Source organism: Eleutherodactylus coqui, chromosome 2, assembly GCF_035609145.1.
Source record: "Eleutherodactylus coqui strain aEleCoq1 chromosome 2, aEleCoq1.hap1, whole genome shotgun sequence".
Classification (NCBI taxonomy): domain Eukaryota; kingdom Metazoa; phylum Chordata; class Amphibia; order Anura; family Eleutherodactylidae; genus Eleutherodactylus; species Eleutherodactylus coqui.
Window position 1 is genome coordinate 8,761,992 of NC_089838.1, and position 24,683 is coordinate 8,786,674.

Below are 24,683 nucleotides of genomic sequence, written 5' to 3' on the forward strand. Positions count from 1 at the left end.
GACGGAGGAGAGAGGGAACACGCGGGAAGGGCGCGTACCCCGCCAACACCGCAGAGCATCGCAGCCAGAGCGCAGGGCGGAAGGTAGGCAACAGAAGGGCAGGGGGACAAGTAGGAGGGGGAACATCACGGGAACAGCAGCCACCTATAGCACCCCCGCCAGCACCCCCGCCAGCAGCCCCATTAGCAGCCCCGCTAGCACCCCCGCTAGCAGCCCAACCCCTGACATTTTAAGCCCAGGAAGGGCACAACGGGGGAGGGATAGCCGGTGCGAGGGGTCACGTAGCCCGACCCAGAGCCCACTTGCAGCGGGCCAAGCGAGTCGTAGCCACGGTATGCCATCTTACTATGGCGCTAATAGACCGGAGTCTTCCCTATACCCGGGACAGCAAAGGGGGTCATACACCACACAGAGGCCAAGCAGACACACTTCAGTAGTGCAGCCACCCGCTACAGGCATGCAGCATCGGTGTTTCGTTAACCCGAGATACCTCGACCCAAGGCTGCAAGAAACGTTGGGTTATGCATCCCAAGTTTCAGCTAATTACGCTAGCAGTAGCCGCCAAGGGCAGGGCGCTAGGCGTAGGCGCAGGGACAGAGCCAGGGCGATAAGATTAGAATCCAGGCGTTCGGGCCAGCTAGAGCAGGCGGGCAGCGCTTCAAGTAGCAGCAGCAGCAGGGCAAGAGTAGACAGCAGAGTAGATAGGAGCAGCTCAGGAGAAGGTAGACGGGACTCTGAAGAACATCGGCACCTGCTCAACGTACAAGTCGAGCCAAGTTCAAGAGACTACAGGAGTTACAGAAGTCATGGCCACTCGCATGGACGGTCGTGCGGACACCAGCCTGGTTTGGCCTATCAGCAAAGGGCGCAGGAGGCTACGCAAAAGGACAGTCGTCAGCCCACGCCAGACCGCAGGATCCGGAGGAGGGATACAGCTGGGACATCACCCTTGGCGCTGCCGGAGGTCGGTCGAGCTGGTGAGTTGTCATTACAAAATGCTTGGTGTAATGTGATGGATCCCGCGAAGGGCGCGGAAACACAAGATTTGGTTGCGGTGTTGAAGTCTTTGTTGAGCAAGGTGGATCCGCAAGAGGGGCTTGCAGGATCCGGTGGTTCACCGGGGGGCAGAGGCCCGCCTGTGAGTAATGTGTCTGGAAGCTCAACTTTGTGTACAGATGGTGACCCAACGGAAAGGCCCTTTCGGAACACCGCCATTTACCAATTTGCGGGTTTCCCCCTTGGGTTTAGTACCTAAGAAGGAAACCGGTAAGTTTCGTTTAATTCATCACCTTTCTTTTCCCGCCGGTGAATCAGTTAACGACGGCATATCGAAAGATCAGGCGGCGGTGACGTATACGTCTTTTGATTGTGCGGTGCGTTTGGTTAGGGCGGCGGGCAGGCGAGCTCAGCTGGCAAAGACGGATATTGAGTCCGCTTTCCGGTTGTTACCTGTTCATCCCGAATGTTTTCACCTTCTAGGGTGCCGGGTCGAGAGTCAATTTTTTATAGACATGTGTCTGCCGATGGGATGCTCGATTTCGTGTTATTATTTTGAATTGTTTAGTTCTTTCCTGGAGTGGTTACTCAAGCACGAGACGGGCGTCTCATCGGTGATACATTATTTAGATGATTTTTTGTTTGTGGGCTCGGAGACATCAGCCGATTGCGCAATTCTGCTAAAGACCTTCCAGTCTCTCATGCGTCGGGTAGGGGTCCCGTTATCAGAGGAAAAAACGGTGGGCCCAGTAACACGGATCACCTTCCTCGGTATCGAGATCGACTCCGAGGACATGGTTTTCAGGCTACCAGTGGAGAAAGTAGCAAGGCTGACCCAGGTGGTCAATGAAGTGTCCAGCTGCAGGAAGGTCATCCTGCGCCAGATACAGAGTCTGGCAGGCCTGCTTAACTTTGCATGCAAAGTTATCCCCATGGGGCGGGTCTTCTCGAGAAGGCTAACTTTAGCCATGACGGGAATTCGGGAGCCTCACCATTTCGTGCGGGTGACTCAGGGGATGAGAGCTGATTTACATATCTGGAAGGTGTTCTTGCAATCCTTCAACGGGCAGGTGATATGCCCTAAGGAGGAGGTGACCGGAAGCGACATATGCCTGTTTGCGGACGCTGCGGGATCAGGAGGTTTTGGGGTCATTTTCAATAACCACTGGTGCCGGGAATCCTGGCCCCAGAGTTGGTTGCTTAGAAAGTGGACCAAAAACGTGACACTGTTGGAGTTTTTTCCCGTGGTGGTAGCTTTGGAATTATGGATCTCGGAGTTTCAGGACCGCAAGGTCTGTTTCTGGTCAGACAATGCGGCAGTAGTACATGTTATCAATAAGCAGACATCGGCTTCTCCACCCGTGTTGGCGTTGTTGAGACACGTTGTTTTAAAATGTCTACAAAGCAATATCTACTTGCGAGCCAGGCATGTTCCGGGTCGTGACAATGGGGCGGCTGACGCACTCTCTCGTTTTCAGATGGAAGCGTTCAGGGACCGTCATCCACAGGCGGAGGTCGAGGGGGCACGATGCCCCCCTCACTTATGGAAGCTGGTAGAGCAGAATTACTGAAGCTGGTGGAGACATCGGTCACGCGTGCGACGTGGAACAGTTATAATTCTATCTGGCTACATTGGCTTTCATTGTCAGGCGGTTCCGTCGCCGATGGCGAGAAGGCGCGGGCGGCGACGCTGGATATGCTGGCAGCTTTGCGCAAAAAACGGCGGTCCGTCGGTGCAGCAAAAAAGCACTTAGCCGGCGTAGCGTTTTTATTGAAACTCCACGGCAAGGCGGATGTTACAAAGGATTTTATGTTCCGCCAAGTAATACGCGGCTGGAAAAAGGAGAAGACGCGCGTTGACAAGCGACGTCCGATTACGTTTTCCTTGCTAGTAAGGCTTCTAGAACTGTTAGAAAGTGTTTGCGACAATAGCTCGGAAGCGCTGCTATTCAGGGCAGCTTTTTCGGTGGCGTTTTTCGCGGCATTGCGCATCGGTGAGTTGGTCCCGGCTAGTAAAAACAAGCCGGGCGGCCTTCGCCACAACGACGTTATTCCCTCGGGGGAGTCTTTGCGGGTATGCATTAGAAAGTCCAAAACAGACATGTACGGCAGAGGCGAGTGGTTAGCGATTAACAGCCTTGGCTCCAAGTGGTGCCCGGTAGCCACGGTACGCGAGTATATGAGCTCGCGTAACATCTGTGACCAATTTTTTGTTCATGCGCATGGCACACCCCTCACCCGGGTTCCAATTTTCGGCGGTTTTTCGTTCATCCCTACGCGCGGCAGGCCTGAATGCGTCCGAATTCGGTACGCATTCTTTTAGAATAGGGGCGGCAACCATGGCAGACGCACATGGTATGAAGGAGGAGGACGTAAAACGTCTGGGCAGATGGAAGTCGCAGGCCTACAAATCATACATCAGACCAGACCTAGTGTTATAGTAATTAGGAGTGGCAAAGTTTTTGCTGTATGTTGTTTAAGTCGTTTCGGTTGGACGGTACGGGTTCTGTTTTCTTTGTTTTTCTATTTTTCAGCTGCGGAACCGTGGAAAATATGGATTGTCGGTCATTCTTTTGTGTATTGGGCCGAAAGGCGGGCAGCAACTCGGCCACCAGGAAGGAGCCTGGGATTGACGGACACGGTGGTAAACTGGTATGGAGTTAGAGGCCTGCAGTGGCCCAGTTTGCTGAAAATTATCACGGACATTAGCAGGTGGACCCCCCGGCGAGTCATTCTGGTCGTGCACGCCGGGGGGAACGACCTAGGAAAAATAAAATTGGGCGATCTACTCGTCCTAATGAAACAAGACATGCTCCGTTTTAGGGAGTGTTTTCAGGAGTCCATGTTGGTCTGGTCGGATATCATCGGCAGGAGACGTTGGAGGGGGGCAAAAAGCCCCGAAGCAATTGAGAATGTCCGGAAGGTGGTCAACCAAAGGGTCTCGAAATTTGTGCATTCCCTGGGGGGGATTGCTATACGACATTGGGAGCTGGAGGACAGAGAGAGAGGTGCACTGAGGAGTGACGGGGTACACCTGAACGAAGTCGGGTTGGACACGTTCTTGTCGGGACTGCAGGATGGAGTCGAGGCTGCGCTAGCTCGGGTTCGTGGGGTGGGGCGGAATGCGCCGTGAAGAATGCGGCGCATGCCGCGTGGCCTGAACTTTCCATGCTGGTTTGAGGGAAGGTTTACAAGCCCAAGGAAAGCGGGCTTACAAACGTCCAGTGGAACTGTTAAAGTTGAATTCAGTTAAGTTAAAGCGGGTTGGAGCATGGGAAGGGTTAGCGAGTTAGAAAAAATAGGTAGTAAGGGTTAAATCGTTAATAAAGCTGTGGCCTACCCCACATTTGACATTAAAGAAGTTGTCGGTAAGTTTTTTGGTATTAGTTGGAAAGGGAGCGTCAGTCAGGCTGATGCCCCCAGTCTCTTATGCAGCACAGTGAGTAACGCGGCTGCAGGGGACTGGGGGCGGAGCTTTAGTATAATAGCGAGATAGAAAGGGGGAGGAGCTTAGAACGGAAAGGGGGAAAGAAGAAGGGAAGAGGAACAGAAGTGAGAAGCAAGTGAAGAGAGAAGACGGAGCCGTGCAAGACACCCACCCACCCGCCCGGGGGATTGGGCGAAGAGAGACTTTATAAGACTGTAGTTGTTGGAAGTCGTCACAGCTGGTTTTGCCTGAACTTTCCATGCTGGTTTGAGGGAAGGTTTACAAGCCCAAGGAAAGCGGGCTTACAAACGTCCAGTGGAACTGTTAAAGTTGAATTCAGTTAAGTTAAAGCGGGTTGGAGCATGGGAAGGGTTAGCGAGTTAGAAAAAATAGGTAGTAAGGGTTAAATCGTTAATAAAGCTGTGGCCTACCCCACATTTGACATTAAAGAAGTTGTCGGTAAGTTTTTTGGTATTAGTTGGAAAGGGAGCGTCAGTCAGGCTGATGCCCCCAGTCATCATATTCCGTAGCGCTTAATACAATATTATCATCAAAGACCGATGGCCCATGGCTGTTGTAGGGCAAGGTTAGGGTTCAGGCGGAGGGGAATTGTGCGTAACAGGGAAGCGCAAAAGTCTCTCCAGAGAGAGATCCTCACATCCGTGCCTGATACCCGGAGAACCATCTGGTAATTTACCATAGGTCACTTGTTCAACTTTCCAGCTGGCCGACACTCTCACCTGACCGGCGCAAGTCACCTGCACACCTTATATAACTTCTGTCTCTTATGAGAGTTCACTGCACCTGCTCTCTCAGGTAAAAGTAATGGATCCAATGAATTCTTATCTGCTCTTACTGACAACTTTATCTTCCCAAAGGTAGAAGAGAAAACAAGGGGATCTGCTATCTTGGACCTAATTCTTACTAACAGTGAGGGAATGGTTGAGGAAGTAAGGGTGGCTGGGACCTTAGGAGGCAGTGATCATGATATCCTTGGAGGTTGGATAACAAGGGGAGGAAGACCTGAGAAGACTCAGACCTCAAGGTTGGATTTCAGAAAGGTAGATTTTAATGAACTCAGAAAGAGAGTAGGATGAATCCAATGGCTGGATGTTCTGAAGGACAGAAATGTCCAAGAAGGTTGGGAAATATTGTGGAATGAGATTCTCAAGGCACAATCGTTAGCAAGAAGGAAGAATGGGAGGCATTTAAAGAGACCCGGATGGATGAACATAGAACTTGCACACATGGTAAAAACGAAGAAAAATCAGTTTATCAATGAGGGGGGAATATCTAAAGAAGAATATAATGTGGTCTGCAGAAACTGTAGGGAAAGTGTCCGAAAAGCTAATAATGAATTGAGGATTGCAACAGAGGCCAAAAGAAATAAAAAAAGGATTTGGGGGTATATCAAAAGCAAAAGAAAAGTCGAAGATGCTATTGGATGCTTGTAAGATGAAAATAGTGAATTGGTTAAGAATGATGTTGAGAAGGCCAAATGTTTAAATTCCTATTTTGTATCTGTTTTCTCTCAGAAAGTAGATGTAACATCAACTGATCTTCCCTGTGCTATTGGGAAATGCAGGCTATCTACAAGCAGAAAGATGGTGAGGGAAGACTTAGCTAACTTACATGAATTCAAATCTCAAGGTCCAGATGAATTACATCCTAGGATACTAAAGGAAGCAGCGGAGGTAATTGCTGAACCACTTGCAATAATCTTTGAAAATTCCTGGAGAACAGAAGTCCCGGAAGATTAGAAAAGGGCAAATGTTGTCCCTATCTTCAAAAAAGGGAAGAAAGTGGATCCAGGAAACCACAAAGCTGACAATGGGGTCTGATGGGGGGATGTCACCAACCAATCAGTGCTTGAGAAAGGCACCACAGCATGCCAAAACGCGTTGCACAGTGAACAAGTAAACACATTTTAACCATTAGATCCATGGGTCTTAAGAATGTTCTCATAGTCCTAGAGCATGGAGCTTTTTTATTTTTTCTGCCTGGCTTTAATTGAAAGCTAGTGGTTACCCAGCGGGCTTCCACCCTTCAAGACGACTCTCCTGGATCAAAGGACAAGAGATCTATTGAAACGCAGACTTGGAGACTAGGTACAGATGGGTCCCAATTGGGACTCCTCCTGAGTACCAGGTGAGTGGAATTCACTTATTTGCTACATATAAATTATATAGCGCACTATCATATGTCAACCCATTTTTTACCAACCAATCAGTACAGGACATCGCTGTGCTTTTGGACTTTCCAAAGTCCATAGTTGGCAATGTTATTGGGAAATGGAAACCATCTGATGTCTGTGGTGCAGCCATGTTCGGGGGAACCTTGTAACCTGACAAACCGGGGATAACAAAGCCTTGTAGGAGCTGTGAAGACATCACACACATCATCTGCCCTCGCTCAGGGGGTCTCACAGGACATTGAGACATCCATTAGTACCAGAACCATCCATAGGGAACGGCATGTGAAGGGTTACCATGGACGAGCGGCTGCACACAACATCACAGCAGTGACTGCACAGCGGCGCCTGCGATGGTGCTTGGAGCGTCGTTCTTGGACTGTAAATGAGTGGAAGTAAGTGTTGTGGACAGATGAATCATAGTATACCATCTTCAAATCGGATGGTGGCACTCGGTGTGGCGATTGTCTGGGGAACGGTTACTACACAGGTGCATCGTCCGAGCAGTGAAGTTTAGAGGAGGTTCTGTTATGGTGTTGGGGGGGGTTCTGCTGGGAAGGACCAGGGCCATTGGTTATAGTGAAGTCCACCCTCAATGCCAATGGTTGCAGACACATTTCAGACAATGTGGCATCACCCCCCCTGTGGTAATACTCTGGTACAGCGCCGTGTCTCCACCAACATGACCGAGCGCCATGTCATACGGCACGCAGTGTGGAGGTGCAGAACGTCTGCAAACCTAATTGGCCGTCCAAAGTACAGATCTTAATCAACATCAAGCATCTTTGGGATGAACTAGAACGCCGTATCTGTGTACATTCAACACGTCCATCATCACTAGCTGAATCTCTCCTCAAAGAATGGAGACAAATCCCTCCACATATCTATGTAAATTTAGTGGAAATTGACCTAGGAGGGTTACTGCGGTCATCGAGGCCAAAGATGGCCCAACATCGTATTGAAAAATGTGAATAAAAACTAATTTCCTCATCTTCTATGTGTGTCCCAATACTTTAGTCAGCATAGTGTACCGTACTAAAGAAGTATCACTGTGGCTACTTCACCACCGGTAACACATAAAGAGAATAAAACAAAAGGAAAACGCTTTCCTATGAAAAGTACTCAGTAACGGGTTCCCCCCAAGTTACAGCAAAGCATGCCCTGTTGACAATGGGAGCTCTGCTATCAATCAGCCAACAAACGTGTATCTGCTTGTGTAGTGTACAGAAGTTTATGTATGAAAGTTTCTAGAAGGTTCTGATTGATCTATGTCGTCTCATGCTTATATGTATTATCAGTACGTTTTATGTTGCTTGACTATGAAGTGTATTGCCTAGCTTCAGCACTGAATGGGTTACTGTCTGGGTCATGTCTGGAAATGTAACTTTTGTAAGTCATGTGACCATGTTTCTTATATGTGTTTGCAAGCTGGATGATTGGTTTTTTTGGCTTTTTTGCTTGCTGAAACTGGTCTGCTTGGAGTTGAGTGCTGTCGTGTTGGAGTGCTGCCTACATGCAGGTACCTTCAACCTGCATGTGGTGAAGATGAAGGAGAAGGAGAGGTGGCCAAGATGTCTTTCCTAGGAACACGTCTTACAAGCATTGTGCTGTATGACTGGAGTATTGGAGTCCGCCGTGCAGGGACAGAGACGTCAGGAGTAAGTGACCGATGGAGAGTTTGTGCCTTTTTCTAAGGAGTATTTTCAAGGCGCGGTGCTGCACAGATAACTTGGACTGTGGGCCTGGTGTCATTCTGTGTCTGCCTCCCTGTCCTCATCACTAGATTTGCCTGCATCGATGTGTTTTGCTGAGCCTACTTCAATCTACTGAGAACTTTAATTATTCAAGTATAATTACAGCTGTCGACTGTTCCAGCAACTGTTGGTTCAACTACTCTGCATCTGTGTGGACTTTATTCCATCTTCATCTCCACCGCGGAGGAAGGAATGGTGGTGTCACATGTGACATATCAAGTAACTCAAGAACTCCTCATTTTTAATAGCCTTCCCTCGAACCATTGGACGTTCTCTTTGGTTACCCTCTGGGTGAGAGATGGTAGTGCCACCGTGACAAAGCCCTATTCCAGTGGTGGCGAACCTATGATACGCATTCCAGAGGCGGCATGCAGAGCCCTCACTGCTGGCAAATTTAAAATCTCCCTGCACCCAGATGTCAATGATGGCCGAGTGCAGGAAGATGGTATCAGGGACCGCTGTATGCGGATCCCGGTCACATGATCACCGTTATCCATCAGATAACGGTGATCATGTAAAGTTAAAAAAAAAAGTTAAAAAAGTTAAAGTTTCATCTCCCCTTACGGTCCCAGATTTGTCCCTCGATTGGATCTTTATCCACAGACCTTTCTCAGCTTTGGCGCATGCACCCCTCAGCAAAATGGCAGATGCATGCGCAAAAGTCAAGAATTGTCCTGTAAATTTAAATTCTCCCTGCTCCTGGCTAAAAAAGGTAGCCGAGAGCAAGCAAAGATGCCACAGGGGGCTGCGGTATGCAGTCTCCGGTCACGTGATCGCCGTTATCCAATAGATAATGGCGATTACGTAAAAGTAATAAAAAAGTAAAAAAAAAACGATGCAATTGGTGAGAGGAGATGAAACTTCTTACCAGAGGCCTCCGCATTTGAACCTCGACGTGATCATCCTCCATGCACCTTCCCGGCTTCTGTGCATGCGTCTGCCGGCAAAAGGCCGGACACATGTGCAGAAGCCAGGGAGCCTGGGAAATGTAAAAGCTCCTTGCTCCGGCTACCAACAGTCGCAGAGTGCCTGGAGCAGTGATGGGTGGCCTTGTTGAGCGGTCCCCGGTCACGTGATAAAAAGTTAGCGATCTGCCTTAGGCTGGTCTCACACGATCGGATAGAAATTGTGGATTCCGCATGCGTCTGATCCGCGGTAATACGCGCAACAATCAAATGCATTGGATTACACAATTCTGCTCACATATGTGTGTATGTTGTGCAAAAAAACCTGCTTTTAAATTGACACAATTGCTAAAAAAATGAAAATCGTATTTTTTTTTCCTTCTCCTTTGCTTATATTCATTAAAAAACTGTGGGGTCAGAATACGAGTACACCCCTAGAGGAATTCGTTAAGGGGTCTGGTTTTTAAATTGGGGTCATTTGTGGGGGTTCTCTATGGTTTTGGCCGCTCAAGGGCTCTACAAGTGGGCAATGGGGCCTAAAAGGCCTTCAAGCAAAATGTCTGTTCTGAAAGCCACCGGCTGCTCCTTTCGGTTTGGGCCCCGTTGTGCATACAGACATAAGATTAGGGCCACAATGGGTATGTCTCTGAACACGGGACAAACAGGGGGATACATTTTGGACAGTAAATTCTCATTTTCATGTGCACTAGAGGAAAAAAAAAACTGCCATTAAAATTACGTATTTGCAAAAATCTGAAATTTTAGTTTTTCTCCTCTAAATTGCATTAATCCCTGAAAAAACGGTGGGGTAAAAATATTCCTGACCCCCCCAGTGAATACATTAAGGGGTGTAGTTTTTAAAATTGGGTCATTTGTGGGGGTATCTATCAGTCTGACCCCTATGAGCCTTTGCAAACGGGGCTTGGTGCAGGAAAACAAAATGTTCCTCAAAATGCTGAAAATCACTATTAAATTTGTACGTCTCCTAAATGGTTAAAAAAAATGAAAGTTTTTCAAATGTGCTTCCAGAATAAAGTAAACAGATGGAAATATATATCTTATCAAAAATGTGTACAGGATGTTTGCACATATTTCAGATATTGCAATTGAAAATGTGAAAAAAATGATCATTTGTTCAATATTTTCCCAGTGTTGCACTTTTAATAAATATTCACAAATTCTATCCGTCTATTTTTACCCCCTAAATGAAGTACAACATGTGGAGAAAAAACAATGTCAGAATCACTTGGATATGCAAAATCTTTACAGAGTTATTGTATGTTAAAGTGACACGTCAGATTTCCAAAATTTGGCTCCGTCACTGAGGCGCAAACAGGCTTGGTCACTTAAAGGAGATTGCAGCTCTTAAAAATGTATAAAAAAACCGTATACTGCACTCTGCTGTTACAAGTCTAATTTCCATACAGGGAAGCTGCAGTCGTGAAACAGCTGGTGTCTCTAATAAACTGGCTATTCAGTGTATGTCAGAATTTCCCCAGCATACATGTAATAGGTGGCGCTGTAGAGTCCTTGTTCCCTCTCCCATTTGCATAAATTTCCCAGAGGAGCATGCATGGCATTATAAGTCTCTTTTCACCTACTAAGTGTTCTCCCTAAGGCCAGGCTCACAGCATATGTGTCAAATGTAAAGAGGATCAGAAACGCTATCTTTTCTCCTTAGGGAGAGCACCTAGGCGGTGAGTGGGGAGACTCAAATGGCCATGCACGCTCCTCTGGGTAATATGCAAATAAGGGAGATGAAATAAAACCATTCCCGATCATTGTTACAGAGCTTGTATAAGAAGTCTGACTTTGGCTTGAAGGAATGCTGCCTTCCAATAGGTGGCGCTGCGGAGGTATTCTCCCATCTCCCTTATATTCAAATATAAAGAAAAATGAAATACAATTCGTGTCATGCCTCATTTCTCCTGCGGTGGCGCTGTGGGGAACGTTTGCTGCCAGGTTCATCAGATATTTTCTGCCCACTGGCTTTGCATGCTGCATTATATTGCGTGACGAGTTCATGCGGTTCCTTATTGTCCGCAGGGGGTCCCGATGGATCATTTAGCCTCCTGTAACGCTGCAGTCCCCTTGTTGCAGGAGACATGAGAATATAAGGACAGCTTCCACGGTCAGCGGGTCCATGTGGTTTGAATGGCTGTGATGTCCCAGGAAGAGGGAGGACGCAGGAGGTGGGGGGACGTCTACTCGCATGGAGACCTTGCAGGAGATCCTGCTGCATTTCTCAAGTTTCTTTGAAGCCAGGTTCCTCCGCCTCCCTGGGATTATCAGCCCAACACTAAACAGAAGCTGAGCCTTGGGGTAAAAGCAAAGACATAAGAGGAACCCTGCTCCTCCGCAGCCGGTGCTGGATATGAGGCACGGTGAGGCCTCCTCCTGAAGACCCACTTGTGAAGAGTTGCTGCCGAGGAAGGGGAGCCGGCCGGTTGTACCGTAGATGCCGGCGCTACTGGTGAGAGATCCTGTGTTAGTGATCGGTGATTTGTGGTCCTTCCATGTTCTGCCTTAGGGAGGCTATACAGGACAACTATCGGCTGAAGTCCCTGCAAATAATCGCTACGGCAAGTTGTTAGCGCACCAACGATTGTTGTTTCTGTGTTTTTACGCAGAGCGATTGTTGGTCATTTTTGCAGTCGTTGAAGCGCCAACCTCCCTATCAGGTTGTTGGCGGGTCGTTGAAAGACGTGATCGCCTCATTAGACCGGATCAACCAGCGACTATTTTTTAGGTGACCTAAAACTAAGCGACTCGAGAACAGATGATGGCGCAGTACGCTGCTGGTCACCGTGTTTACACCGACCGCCTATCACATTCACTCTTTCAAGTGACTATTTGGACGATAGTCGTCCCCGTGTGAAGCCACCCTTAGGCCTCATGCACGTGGCACACGCCGATTCTACACACGGATTACTGCAGCAGAAGACCTGCAAATGATTTTTAGATGCTTCCCGGCGATCGCGGATGTGATTGTTTTTCCGCGCGGATGTACAGCAGATCGTCCACACGGAAAAAAATTGCAAGCCCACAGTGACCGCGTTCCCCCTGCTGGGGCTCCAAGCAACAAGAGAGGTATCTGCCTACAAATCCACCATACATCCACAATTGAATTGCGGATATATTACAGATCGCTCGCTTCTAGAGATGAGCGAACGTACTCAGTAAGGCCGATTTCGCAATCGAGCACCGCGATTTTTGAGTACTTCCACTACTCGGGTGGAAAGTACTCGGGGGCGCTGTGGGGCGGGGCGTGGTGGAGCGGGGGGTAGCAGAGCGGAACAGGTGGGAGCCCTCTCTCTCTCCCTCTCCCCCCCACTCCCCTCTGCAACCCCCCGCTCACCCACAGCGCCCCCGAGTACTTTTCACCCGAGTAGTGAAGTACTCGAAAATCGCGGTGCTCGATTGCGAAATCGGCCTTACCGAGTACGTTCACTCATCTCTACTCGCTTCCATAGTGATCAATGGAGCTCATTTGTACGGAATTCGCGGTAAATAGACGACTATGGGGTACTGCGGATCTCCCGCGTGGGTGGCAATCACGGATTCCACATATCAAATCCGCTGTGCATGAAGCCTTAAAGGGGTTTTGTCATTAAAAAAAATATATCAATACTTACCTATTCCTTCCCCGGCCGTCTTTTTACCGCATCTTCTCGTCGCTGATCTCCATTAAGGCCTCATGTCCACAGGGAAACTCGGGCCCGCAGGGATTCCCCATACAGAATCCCGCAGCGGGTCCCTCCTGCCCCGCAGACATGAGGCCAATACATATATTATACTTACCTGTCCGGACGCTGCGGGTCTCCCCTCTGTCGCGGCCATATCTTCTTTCTTCGGCCCGGTGGATGTGCTTGGTCTGTCGGCAGCAGGCCGCCCTCATGCACACTTTCTTTTTTTTTTTAACTCCTATTTTCCCGCAGCATGGACGCAGTGAAAGCCACGTCTGTGCCGCAGGACTGGACGGCTTCCATTGGCTTCAGTAGGAGCCGTCTGTGCGGGAAAACTGCATGAAACGTAGCATGCTGTGGGTGATTTCCCGCACGTGCGATCCGTGCGGCACGGAAAAATGACATCTGCAGGGATTTAATTACCCGCGGGTGTCCAATGATTTCCTATGGGTGTGGATCACGCGTGCGGAAGAGCTACGTAGTTTTCCTTATTCCATTTTGCCCGTGGACATTGGGCCTTACGCCTCCCGTCCATGGGGGAAGCGATATCCCGCGGCAGATGTCCGCCGCGGGAGCCGCTGCTGGGGAGCAGGGAGAGCTGACAGCTCTCCGCACTGAGCCTATCTAACAGGCTCATCGCGGAGAATTGCGGCTAGTCGCAGCATGCTGAGATTTACTTCCTACGAGCGGAGAATCTCTATGATTGTCCGCTCGTGGTCAGCGGGGCTGCGCTTTCCATAGTAGCCTATAGTAAGGTATGGAAAGTGTTCACTGCGTTTCCGGCAGCCGGATTATCGCCGCAGAAAACGCAGTGAGAAATCGCCCGTGGACAGGAGGCCTTAGTCCTCCGGGTCAGGTCACAACAAGCCGGATCCTCTTCTTGTTTCGGAGCGTCCATTCTCGGCATTCTTCTTCCTGCAGGTTGGTGTACCCGGTCACTAGTGATGTAGCGTTCACTGGCTAGCAGGGAATACTGAGCCATTGCCGAGACTGTGAACAATCACAGAAAACGGCCGTTACTTACTGACTGAGGAGTGCGTATAGATGCATCCTCTCACCTGTTTTTAATTTTTTATTTCCCCTTCTGTGATGCATTGCCGAGGCTGTGCATGCACGCTGTCTTGCCACAAGTGTTCATGCACAGTCTCAGCAATAGCTCAGCACCCCCTGCTAGGCAGTGAGCATACGTTACTAGTGACCGGGTACACTGACCTGCAGGAAGGAGACTGCAGAGAATGGACGCTTCATCACCGGAAGAAGAAGAATCGGCCGGCTTGCAGTGAGGTGACCCGGGCGCTGCAGGAGCCAGGAGAAGATGCTGTAAGAAAACTGACAGGGGAGGAATAGGTAAGTATAGATTTTTTTTTCTAATGACAGAACCCCTTTAAGCCGATTTCACACGACCGAGAATCTTGCGTGAGATTTGCATGTTGCGAGACTCACAAATCTCACACGAATATGAACCTCATTCTTTTGAGTCATTTACATGAGCTCTGCATATCCTTTTTGCGTTCCTCGAAACGCGTTGTCCATTGTTTTCAATGGGACAGTAAAACACATCGCATGCTGAGCAATGTGCAAGGTTTTCCACTGAAAACAATGGGTAACGTTTGTCGATCCTCTAAGGCCAGTCGCACACGATTGGATTTGCATTTTGGATTCTGCAATCGGCATCTGCGTGGACTTTCTGCAAAAAAATGAGAAAACTTTATTGATGTTATTTTCACTTTTTTTTAAGCCCCCCTGGGGGACTACAACATGCGGTGCTGTAGCATTACGTCATACTGTGATTTGACAGGCAGTTTATCAAGCCACCCCACGGGGACGGCTTGATAGGCAGCCTACTAAGACAGCCCTGGGGCCTTTCAGAAGGACCCTAGCTGCCATGACACCTGTACTGCTCCCTGCGATCTCACGTGTTGAAGCCATACGGTACCCCCAAGCATCGTTTGGAGAATTTAAATGGCGCTGTCAGAATTGACAGTGGCATTTAAAGGGTTAATAGCCGCGATCGGCTACGCAGCTGATTGCAGCTATTGCCCGCAGGTGTCAGCTGTAGTAAACAGCTGATGCCCGCGCTGTATGAAGAGAGGTTGCCCAGCGATCTCTCTTAATACATCCCCCGACGCTCTAGGACGAAAATGTAGGAGATGACTGCCATTTTTTTTTGCTTCGGCTACCAAAAGTATTTTTGCAGTTTTGTTTTTTCTGAGACATATAGGGCTACTTTTTAAATATCTTTTTCTCTGACTTTTTTCCCATTTTTTTGTTTTATTAGTCACTGGCAAAGCTGATCAGGTTCTACTAGGACCCTGCAGCTCTGCTGTAACAGGGAATCCCAGTGGTCATGTGATTGCCTGTTCGCATAGTGAAAGAAACACTTCCACTTTCACTTCTTTATACATAGCGCTCATTGAGTGCTGTGTACTAGGTAAAGGAGAAGGCAGAAGGGGTTAAAAACCACTTCTTCCTTTTCCTTCATGTTATCAGCTGTTACTAACAACTGAGACTCCAACCTTCTTCTGATTGATTGCATAAGCAGGGGCTTTAATCCCAAACTGTATGTTTTCTATTGGCTGAGATTAAAGCCTAGGACCAAGCACCGTAAATTCACTGTCCTTAATGGGTTAAAGCAGTTGTACCAGAATTCACTTTTATTACTTTTTATTACCTATCTATAGGATAGTTGTTAAGTCTGATTGGTGGGGATCAGACCAGAGACCCCACCAATCCTCAGCACAGGGGTTTTGTAGCCCACTCTTCTCGCCACTACGGCTTCACTGCACCCGCCCACAGTGACATCAGATTGAATGAAGTGGCAGTTGCACATGCGCAGCTCCACTCATCCCAATGGGGCTGATGAAATAAGCGGAGTACGAGTACTTGGCTACCTCTGGCAGTCCCACTGAAAATGAATGGAGGGATGACGATTCTTGAGCTCGATTGGGGGTGCAAGTGTTGAGGCCCCCCATGATCAGCCTTTTATCACCTGTCCTACAGATAAGTAAATTCTGGTACATGTTAAGAATTTGTTTTGTTTATGAAAGAGAAGACAATGTCAGATCCCGTGTAGAAGCACGGGCCCCCAGGAGAATCACGCCAGTCTGATGCCGTATCAAATGATTTCTAATGTATTCAAAGTTACATGTTGTTTATATCAGAAGTGACATCACAGCAAAAATACATACCCCCAAAACTAACAGACATATATGATAGGCTATAACTGAAATGATTAACATAAGTTCACACCTTTAGGCCTCCTGCAGACGGCCAGGTCAGATCTCGCAGTGGGATGCGAGCCGTGCCCCTGCAGTGACCCGCGGCTCACCTGCTCCCGGCATGTGTAGTGCAGAGACCATGTGTCGGACATGATGTTTCTGTGTCGGCCGCGATCGCACAGAAATAGAACATGCCGCGATTTGTATACCGCGCAAGTTTTCACGCAGTCAAATTGCGGCTGTCTGCATAGGATTGCATCAACTAATGCAATCCTATGGCAGCGGGCACGGGCAGAAGTTCCCGCTGTCGTATTTCCACCTGTGTGCATTTACCCATTAGGTGTGAATTACCGTGTTTCCCCCGAAAATAAGACAGTGTCTTATATTCATTTTTGTTCAAAAAGGTTTAACTTTTTTACATCTATAGCTGCCTGGACACTATTTAAATTGACTTTTTTAATTAACTGCTAGCAGGGCTTAATTTTGGAGTAGGGCTTATATTTCAAGCATCCTCAAAAAGCCTGAAAAATCATTATGCATCCTCAAAAATTCTAGAAAATCATGCTATGTCTTATTTTCAGGGTATGTCTTATTTTAAGGGAAACAGTGTAGGTGTGACTATAAAGGCCCATTTACACCAGCAGATAATTGCTCAGAGGACAGTGACAGCTTTGAGCGATTATTTTGCATAAAAAATAATTGGTATTTAAGTAGCTACTCAGCTACTTAAATACCAATTATGTATGCAAATGAGGCCTTCACTGAACACAGCTAATAGAGGCTATTATCTGCTCTCAGATCCTTTGTTCTCCATGGAAAACAATGCTATGAGCACTCCCTGTGGAGAACGACTGATAAAAGTGAGTGATGATTTTTAGGTGAGCTTGATTTTAAGGATCAGCTAAAAGTGCCTGAAGTGCCCCGCGCCAGTTACGTGCACCGATTATCGGTAAAACAATCGCCGATTAGCAAATTTTTTGCGATAATCGTCCAGTGTAAATGGGCCTTAACAGACTTCTCAGACTTCTCAGATACAATGACATACTCATTAGCACATGTCATCACCCAGTAACATTGCATTTGCTAGTATATAGGAATGGTTACTGTTTAACCCCTTGGCTACTTTTATCTTTGTAGTCTACAATGTAATAGCAAAAGCAAGTAACTGATATATTGATCTACAATTTTCCGAACAGTACAACCCTTTTAAAAATGGCAGTGGAAAGTTAAAGGTAGATCTCCAGAGACCAAGAAAGAGAGGAAAAGTCACAGCATGCCTTGGAGACCAAAATGATCATAAGGCATCATACACACTCTGTAGTGCCTCGAATGGAAGAAGCATCATTAGATTCTTACAGATGCCAAAAAGGTGTGAATATCTCTTTATGAAATTGGATGTACACAGAGGTACCGTATGGGGCCATAGGCTTCCCTGGGTGCCATATTATAGCTGTGTCTAAAAGGGGTTATTCCAAAATCAACTTTCATCATCTGTCCACAGTTGTTGCTAGCCGTTTAGTCCTTTACGACTAGAGATGAGCGAGTATACTCGCTAAGGGCAATTGCTCGAGCGAGCATTGCCCTTAGCGAATACCTGCCCGCTCGAGACAAAAGGTTCGGGTGCCGGCAGCGGGCAGGGAGCTGCGGGGGAGAGCAGGTCGGAACGGAGGGGAGATCTCTCTCTCCCTCTCTCCACCCCGCTAACTGCCGGTACTCACCGCTCCCCCGCGCCGGCACCCGAGCCTTTTGTCTCGAGCAGGCAGGTACTCGCTAAGGGCAATGCTCGCTTGAGCAATTGCCCTTAGCGAGTATACTCGCTCATCTCTATTTACGACCCTCAACGACCCTAATGGCTTCCTCCTTCCATGTTTTTCGGTTTTGCGCTGCTTCTTTCAGGTGTGTGATATCCATGCCAGTATCCGCTCTGACAGTATCAGCCATCGTGTCCTTTGGTGGCCAGGTCTTCTTTTGACACTGATCTGTCTGAGCATTATGGATATTTCTAGCAACTTTGCCTGCATTACATGGCCAAAATCCGTGAGCCTGAGCCGGTCATATCGAGTGATATATTAGGTGTTATATGATTCAGGCCTTTTCTGTTTGATACTCTCGCCATCCAGGGTATTTGCAGCAGCTTTCACCAGCATAACACCTCAAACGCATCAATCCTCCTTCTATCGGCTTTTTTCGCAGTTCAGCTTTCACATCCATACAGGGCTATGGGGAAAACGGGGGTTTGCACTATCCTGCGTTTAGTTGATATGCCGATATCCCTACTTTTCCAGATTTTCGATGCTCCAGCCTCATCGATTTTTGAGCCAAGGAAGATGAAGTTTCGCATGCATTCTATGGCCTCATTGTCCATTACTTGCAGTTGTCATAATTTTAGTCTTCTCTAAATTCAGGTGGGGCCCATTTTTCACTTTCAGTTTTAATCTTACATATCAGCTGCTTCAGACCTGCTTATCTTTCTGCAAGCAGAGTTGGGCCATTCGCATAATGAAGATTGTTGATGTTTCTGCCACCTATTTCCCCCCCCCCCCCCCCCCATTTCCAATTTGTCTAGATCTATTTTCCACATGATCACTTCTGCATATAGGTTAAACAAGAAGGGTGAACTGATGCAGCCCTGTCAGGCACCTTTGCTGATCCCAAGCCAATGTGTGTGTTAGGTTGTGCTGCTGGGACCTGTAGTACTATGGTTTCTAGGAGCACAAGCCCACAGGTGTGACATGATTGTGCTGGCTATGTGTGGTGACATCCTGCTAGCCTATCCCCTGGGTCTTTGCTCACATATATATCCAGCTCCTGTCAGTGTCTGTTTGGTGTTCAGGGTGAGCAGTCATGTATCTTTGTCCATTGCAGTGTGCTGTGTGTTTGGTGTCTTGTTGGTTCATGTCCGTTCTCATGTTTATTTTCTGTCAGTTTTTGTATTTTCTGTCTCCGCTGTTTCCTGCTGAGTTTGTTTGCCATTTCTGCGCTAGGGTAACCCTTAGGGTCCTCTGGTACATATTGTCTTGCTAGTGTAGGGACCCGCAAGACAATGAGGAGCCTTGATCGTGACTTGCGGGCAACCTCGTACTTTTATAGCTATATCATCTGCTTTTGTGTACTGGTATGCAAGGTGAGTGTTTTGGTTATTTGTCATTCCCATGGTATGTCCATCAGTCCAGTCCGCAGTATGCAGTTCTCTGTCCAGTTGGTGTTTCCGTCAGCATGTCCAGTCTGATTGCCGTTTTAGGTTTCCTTGTTGTCCCTAACCCCTGTTTGGGCACGTTTGTGTGGGCCCTGTGCTTATTTGCCCACACAAACGTAACCGTGTATACCCATGATGTGTTCACACAGCGGCTTCTTGATTGGTATAAAGTGAATTTATCAGCACTTCATTTTTGGCTAGTTGTTTCATTGCCATAACCACTTCTGACTCCATAATGGAGGCTCCATGTCCACAGGCTCCACCTCATGCAATGGTCCAGGTATGTGGTTGCAGGCATATAGTTCCTCTGATTATTCCTTCCACCTCTCCTTGATGCTCTGTTGATCATACATTTCCTTCCCATTTTTGCCTTTGATTGTGCTGTTGTCTGCCAAAAAAGGTTTTCAGGCCATCTTGACCTGTGAAAATAAGACTCACATATGGCCTTTCATGGCTTCTGGTTCGAGTTGTTTGCAGCACTCATTCCAGTCTATTTCCTTGTCTTTCCTTGCAGCTCCCTGAATATTGGCATTTAGTTGCTGAATTTTGTCTTTGTTGCCGGCTCCAGCTGTCTTCTGCATACCCCACTCGGAGCGCTCAGCTGTATACCAGCTGAGTGCTCCTAGAACACAACATCTCTATACAGTGGGAGCCTTGATTTACACACTAATAAGCTCTTAAGTAGCTAATTAGCTGCTTAAGAGCTTATGCAAAAAAAACTGTCATCAAACTGCCGTTTGAGTGAATGTTGAGAGATCATCTTGCCATGTAAATCCACACCACGATTATTGCTCAAAAGATTTCTTTTGAGCGATAATCGTGGTGTCTAAATGAGCCTTTAGCTGCACCTGCCTCAGAGGGGAAGAGATTGAATAGAGTGGTGCTTGAGTATGTGCAGTATTGCTCCATTCATTTTCAATGGGAATGCTGGAGGTGGACGAGTGTTTGTACTTGGCTATTTCCATCGATCCCATTGAAATGAATAGAGCACATGCTTGGCCACCACTCCATTCAGTGTCCTCCTCACTGCAGGGTGTGCGGTGAACCTGCAGGAGGAGGAAAAAGTAACACAGAGCTGCTATTCTCAGAATTAGTGTTGGTCTTGGGGTGCAACCTCACCTATTCTGTTGATTGTGGAACAACCCCTTTAACTGATCAATTAAGCCAACAGCTATTTCCCTTACTTCACCATAAACACGCATGTTTGGCCCAGCGTACATTTTTATTTCAGCAGGGACCGGGGATTGAGTCGCTGCCAGACTCTCCCGCAGGAACAAAGGTTCAGGTATCTTGAAATCCAACTTGGAACTTGGAACTCCAATCTTAACTTGGAACTTGTATGGAGACATAGTATGGCAGTAATGTGTATAAAGTCTAAACTTTTCATGTCCTGAATGTACTTGCTTCTGAAAGTAGCCTTGATGGATCAAGGTCCACTTAAAGCTTTTCCATAGGATCCCCACAGTAAGGCTGCATTCACACGAACGTATATCGGCTCGGTTTTCACGCCGAGCCGATATATGTCATCCTCATGTGCAGGGGGGGAGGATGGAAAAGCCAGGAGCAGGAACTGAGCTCCCGCCCCCTGTCTGCCTCCTCTTCGCCCCTCTGCACTATTTGCAATGAAAGGGGCGGGGCGGGGCTAAGCGCTGATAATTAGCCCCGCCCCCGTTCCACCTCTCCCCATTGCAAATAGTGCAGAGGGGCGGAGAGGAGGCAGAGAGGGGGCAGGAGCTCAGTTCCTGCTCCTGGCTCTTCCATCCTCCTCCCCCCTGCAAATGAGGACGACGTATATCGGCTCGGCGTGAAAACCGAGCCGATATACGTTCGTGTGAATGCAGGCCACATGTGTTAGATTTACAATAGCTGTTTCAAGAGCCTTTTTAGCCAGCAATGACCTGCAGATGATTCCTCCCCATCAGCAGTGAGGATCTTCCTTAAGAAATTGACCCTCTGATCCCTGTTACATAACAGTTTAAGCCACCAATCACTTATCAGTTCTTTAAAATGTCTACCTGTGTAAACCAACCTAAAAAAACTAAGAGCTCTTCTTAAACTAGATGGAGAATCCTATTCAAAACACTACTGTAGGACCAGATGGTTTCCTGTAATTGCAGTAGGTGAGTGAATACTCAAAGGGGTTTTCCAGACAAATACTATTGATAACCTATCCTCAGAATAGGTCATCAATAGTTGATCGACTGGAGTCCACCGCTTGGGCACCGCTATCATTGCCATAACATGGTACAGAGCAGAAGCAGATAGCTCTGACCCCTGTTCTGTGGCCAACGTTTGTAATTGCAAGTGCAGCTCCTATTAATTTTATGAGCGCCGGCCACTAAACAGGGGTCGAAATTATCTGCTTCCATTCTGTACCGTATGTTGTCTGAGTCTGGACTTACTGATCAGGCTTTCTTTGGAAGATTACAATGAAATAAGTTTCATGCTTTTCAGGTGTAAAGGCCCTTTTACATGCAAAGATTACCACTCCAAATTCGTTCAAATGGCTGAAAGTGAGCTATAATCGTTACATGTAAACACGGGCAGCCGTGCACTATTTATTCAATGGTCGTTAGCGCTGGTTTTTAGCCTGCATAAAAACCATCATTTCGCTGTTCAAAAGACATTCTTAACAATGTACTCATTGTGTTTGCTTTGCATACATAATGATTACACTGTTTACTAAGCTGGGAGGAGAACAATGGAATTCTGGCCAGATAACCATTGCATAAACACAGGCCGAGCTGAGCAAACAACTCCTGGAGGAAATGCACATAATTAAAAGCCATTACCTGTATGTGTAATTTTAGTCAAAAATGTCTGCAGTTTGTTCCGTCATGCGGTTGCTTTAATGATAATTGTTGTATGTAAAAGGGCCCTAAGACTGTTATCTCTCTTCTTTCCTTTATCAGACATGGCGTCTGCTGATCTGAGAGATGAGCTGGACTGCTCCATTTGTCTGCATACTTATACAAATCCTGTAATGCTGAGATGTGGACACAACTTCTGCCGGGTCTGTATTGATTGTGCACTGGATACACAAGATAAGTTTGGAGTTTATTCCTGTCCTGAATGCAGAGAAGAGTTTAAGGAACGGCCGGCACTGATGAGGAACTTTGTGCTCTGTAAAATAATGGAGAATTTACTGCTCACTCAACAAAAAAAGATGGAATCTGAGATCTTCTGCACTTACTGTGTGGACTCTCCTGTACCGGCTGCTAAATCCTGTCTGCACTGTGAAGCTTCTCTGTGCGAGAAACACCTGAGAGTTCACAGCAAGTCAGCAGAACACGTCTTATGTGAGCCCAGCGCCAACCTGGAGAACAGAAAATGTTCTGTCCATAAGGAGCTCTTAAAGTACTTCTGTACTAATGATATTGTTTGCATTTGTGTGTCCTGCAGTGTAGCAGGAGAACATCGGGGACATCAGGTGGAGATGCTGGATGAGGCCTACGAGAAGAAAAAGAAAAAAATGAAGAATGTTCTACAAAAAGTGATCATTAAAAGAGAGGAGACTGAAAAAATAGTCCAGAGTCTAGAGGAGCAAAGGAGAAAAACACAAGAAAAATCTGCTAATTTAACAAAGAGAGTGACTGACCTGTTTTCAGACATCAGGAAACGCCTGGATGACCTTGAAAATAAGGTTCTGTGTGAGATCCCCAGGCAGGAAGAGCAGGTGTCACTGTCACTCTCTGCTCTGATCCAGAAGCTGGAAGTAAAGAAGGACGAGCTGTCCAGGAAGATGAGACACATGGAGGAGCTGTGTAACATGACTGATCCACTGACTGTCTTACAGGAACCAGACACCGGGGACTTGTGTGATCCTGAGGACATGGGGGGACATGATGGAGGTGATGGGGACACGGGGGGACATGGTGAACCGCTCCATGATGTAGATGATCTGGATGTAGCTGTGATCTCAGACACATTTCACGCATTATGTGACATAATAAGAGGTTTCAGGAGCGGGAACTATACGGAGGGTCCTTTAGAGATATTAATGGATGTAAATACAGCTGGTAATTATTTACATATATCAGAGGACCTTAAAACTGCAACCAGGACACAAATAAACAAGAAACGTCTAGAAACAGCAAAGAGATTCCAATTTAATCAAGTTTTAAGCAACAGGAGTTTTTCTTCAGGTCGACATTATTGGGACGTGGAGATCAGTAAAGCAGGGAGTTGGAGGGTGGGGATGTGTTATGCCAGTATGGACAGAAGAGGACTTCAGTCCTACATTGGGGGTAATAAGAAGTCTTGGGGTTTATTTGGAGGAAAGTATGATAGTCAGTATGGAGTGATACACAACACTACATATATCCAGTTACCTCACAAGATCTCAAGTGATAGGGTCAGGATATGCCTGGATTATGAGGCCGGGCGGCTGTCCTTTTATGAGCTCTGTGACCCCATCAGACATTTGCATACCTTCACTGCCACATTATCTCAGCCACTTTATGCTGTATTATGGCTACATGATGGTTGTCTAAGAATAACTGGGACAGTCAAGAGCTGGGAGACCTGATTATATATTTTTTAAAATCCACTCAGTGGTTGGCAGCAAGGAATAATGTGGCATCTAAATGCAGAGGCATTTGGCCCCTAGGAGTCTTTCCCAAGACCATATGGCACTATCAGATGGACAACTGCTTCTACCTCAACTGAAATGCATCTCCTGTGCCATATCCCATATTGTCTGTAAGCAGGGGAACTGTACAATGGATTAAAAACATGGACTTTGAAATGTTACCATATGATACTCTGGCTGTTTGTTAGAGCCATTCTCCCCAAAACTCTTTATGTTCTCATATGAAATTGGAAGCATACGGACAGTCAGTAAAGCCCCATGCAACGATATGGATGTCCTTTTATGAAGCCACGCTAAAGGAGTGCAAATATAGCTGCGGCCTACCTCTCATTTATGTCAATGGCGAGAGACCATTTTTTAGATTGTAGAGGATCCCAATTACCTGAAGCCCACCCCTGTGGACGTGTTATAGAAGCCTACAGAGCAACTGCCAATTCAAATAACATCTTAGATCTTTTTCTTGCATTTCATTAAATACTTTTTTTGGTGTTTATCCAGCAACTTTCTAACCGTCTTTGTTCTGAACCTATTGTTTGGAGTATAAGTTCCACATTTTGATTTATTGTCAAGCTTCTCAGTCCTTCTTTCATGTTGAAATCATCAGTAAGGCCTCATGTCCACGGGTAAATTAATATTCAAAATCCGCAGCGTTTCTCCCGCACTCGGATCCGCGCCCCATAGGGATGCATTGGACACCAGCAGGTAGTTAAATACCTGTG

At 47.1% G+C, this 24,683-nt stretch overlaps 2 protein-coding genes across 3 annotated transcripts; both read left to right on the forward strand.

The window, feature by feature from the left end:
• The first annotated feature begins 279 nt into the window (after window positions 1–279).
• On the forward strand, window positions 280–4,920 carry LOC136611034 (uncharacterized). 2 transcript variants are annotated; one of them, XM_066590279.1, is made up of 2 exons: window positions 280–977; window positions 3,531–4,920. In XM_066590279.1, exons 1-2 carry the CDS (start codon window positions 335–337, stop codon window positions 4,127–4,129), a joined length of 1,242 nt encoding a protein of 413 aa, XP_066446376.1. In that variant the 5' UTR covers window positions 280–334; the 3' UTR covers window positions 4,130–4,920. The 2 variants fall into 2 exon arrangements, with proteins under 2 accessions (XP_066446376.1, XP_066446375.1); XM_066590278.1 differs by lacking the exon at window positions 3,531–4,920 and adding an exon at window positions 2,475–3,515.
• A 6,344-nt stretch (window positions 4,921–11,264) lies between these two features.
• LOC136611031 (E3 ubiquitin/ISG15 ligase TRIM25-like) lies at window positions 11,265–24,455 on the forward strand. Its single transcript, XM_066590276.1, has 2 exons — window positions 11,265–11,746; window positions 22,286–24,455. The coding sequence occupies exon 2, from the start codon at window positions 22,288–22,290 to the stop codon at window positions 23,899–23,901; it is 1,614 nt and encodes a 537-aa protein (XP_066446373.1). The 5' UTR covers window positions 11,265–11,746; window positions 22,286–22,287; the 3' UTR covers window positions 23,902–24,455.
• Window positions 24,456–24,683: the final 228 nt, after the last annotated feature.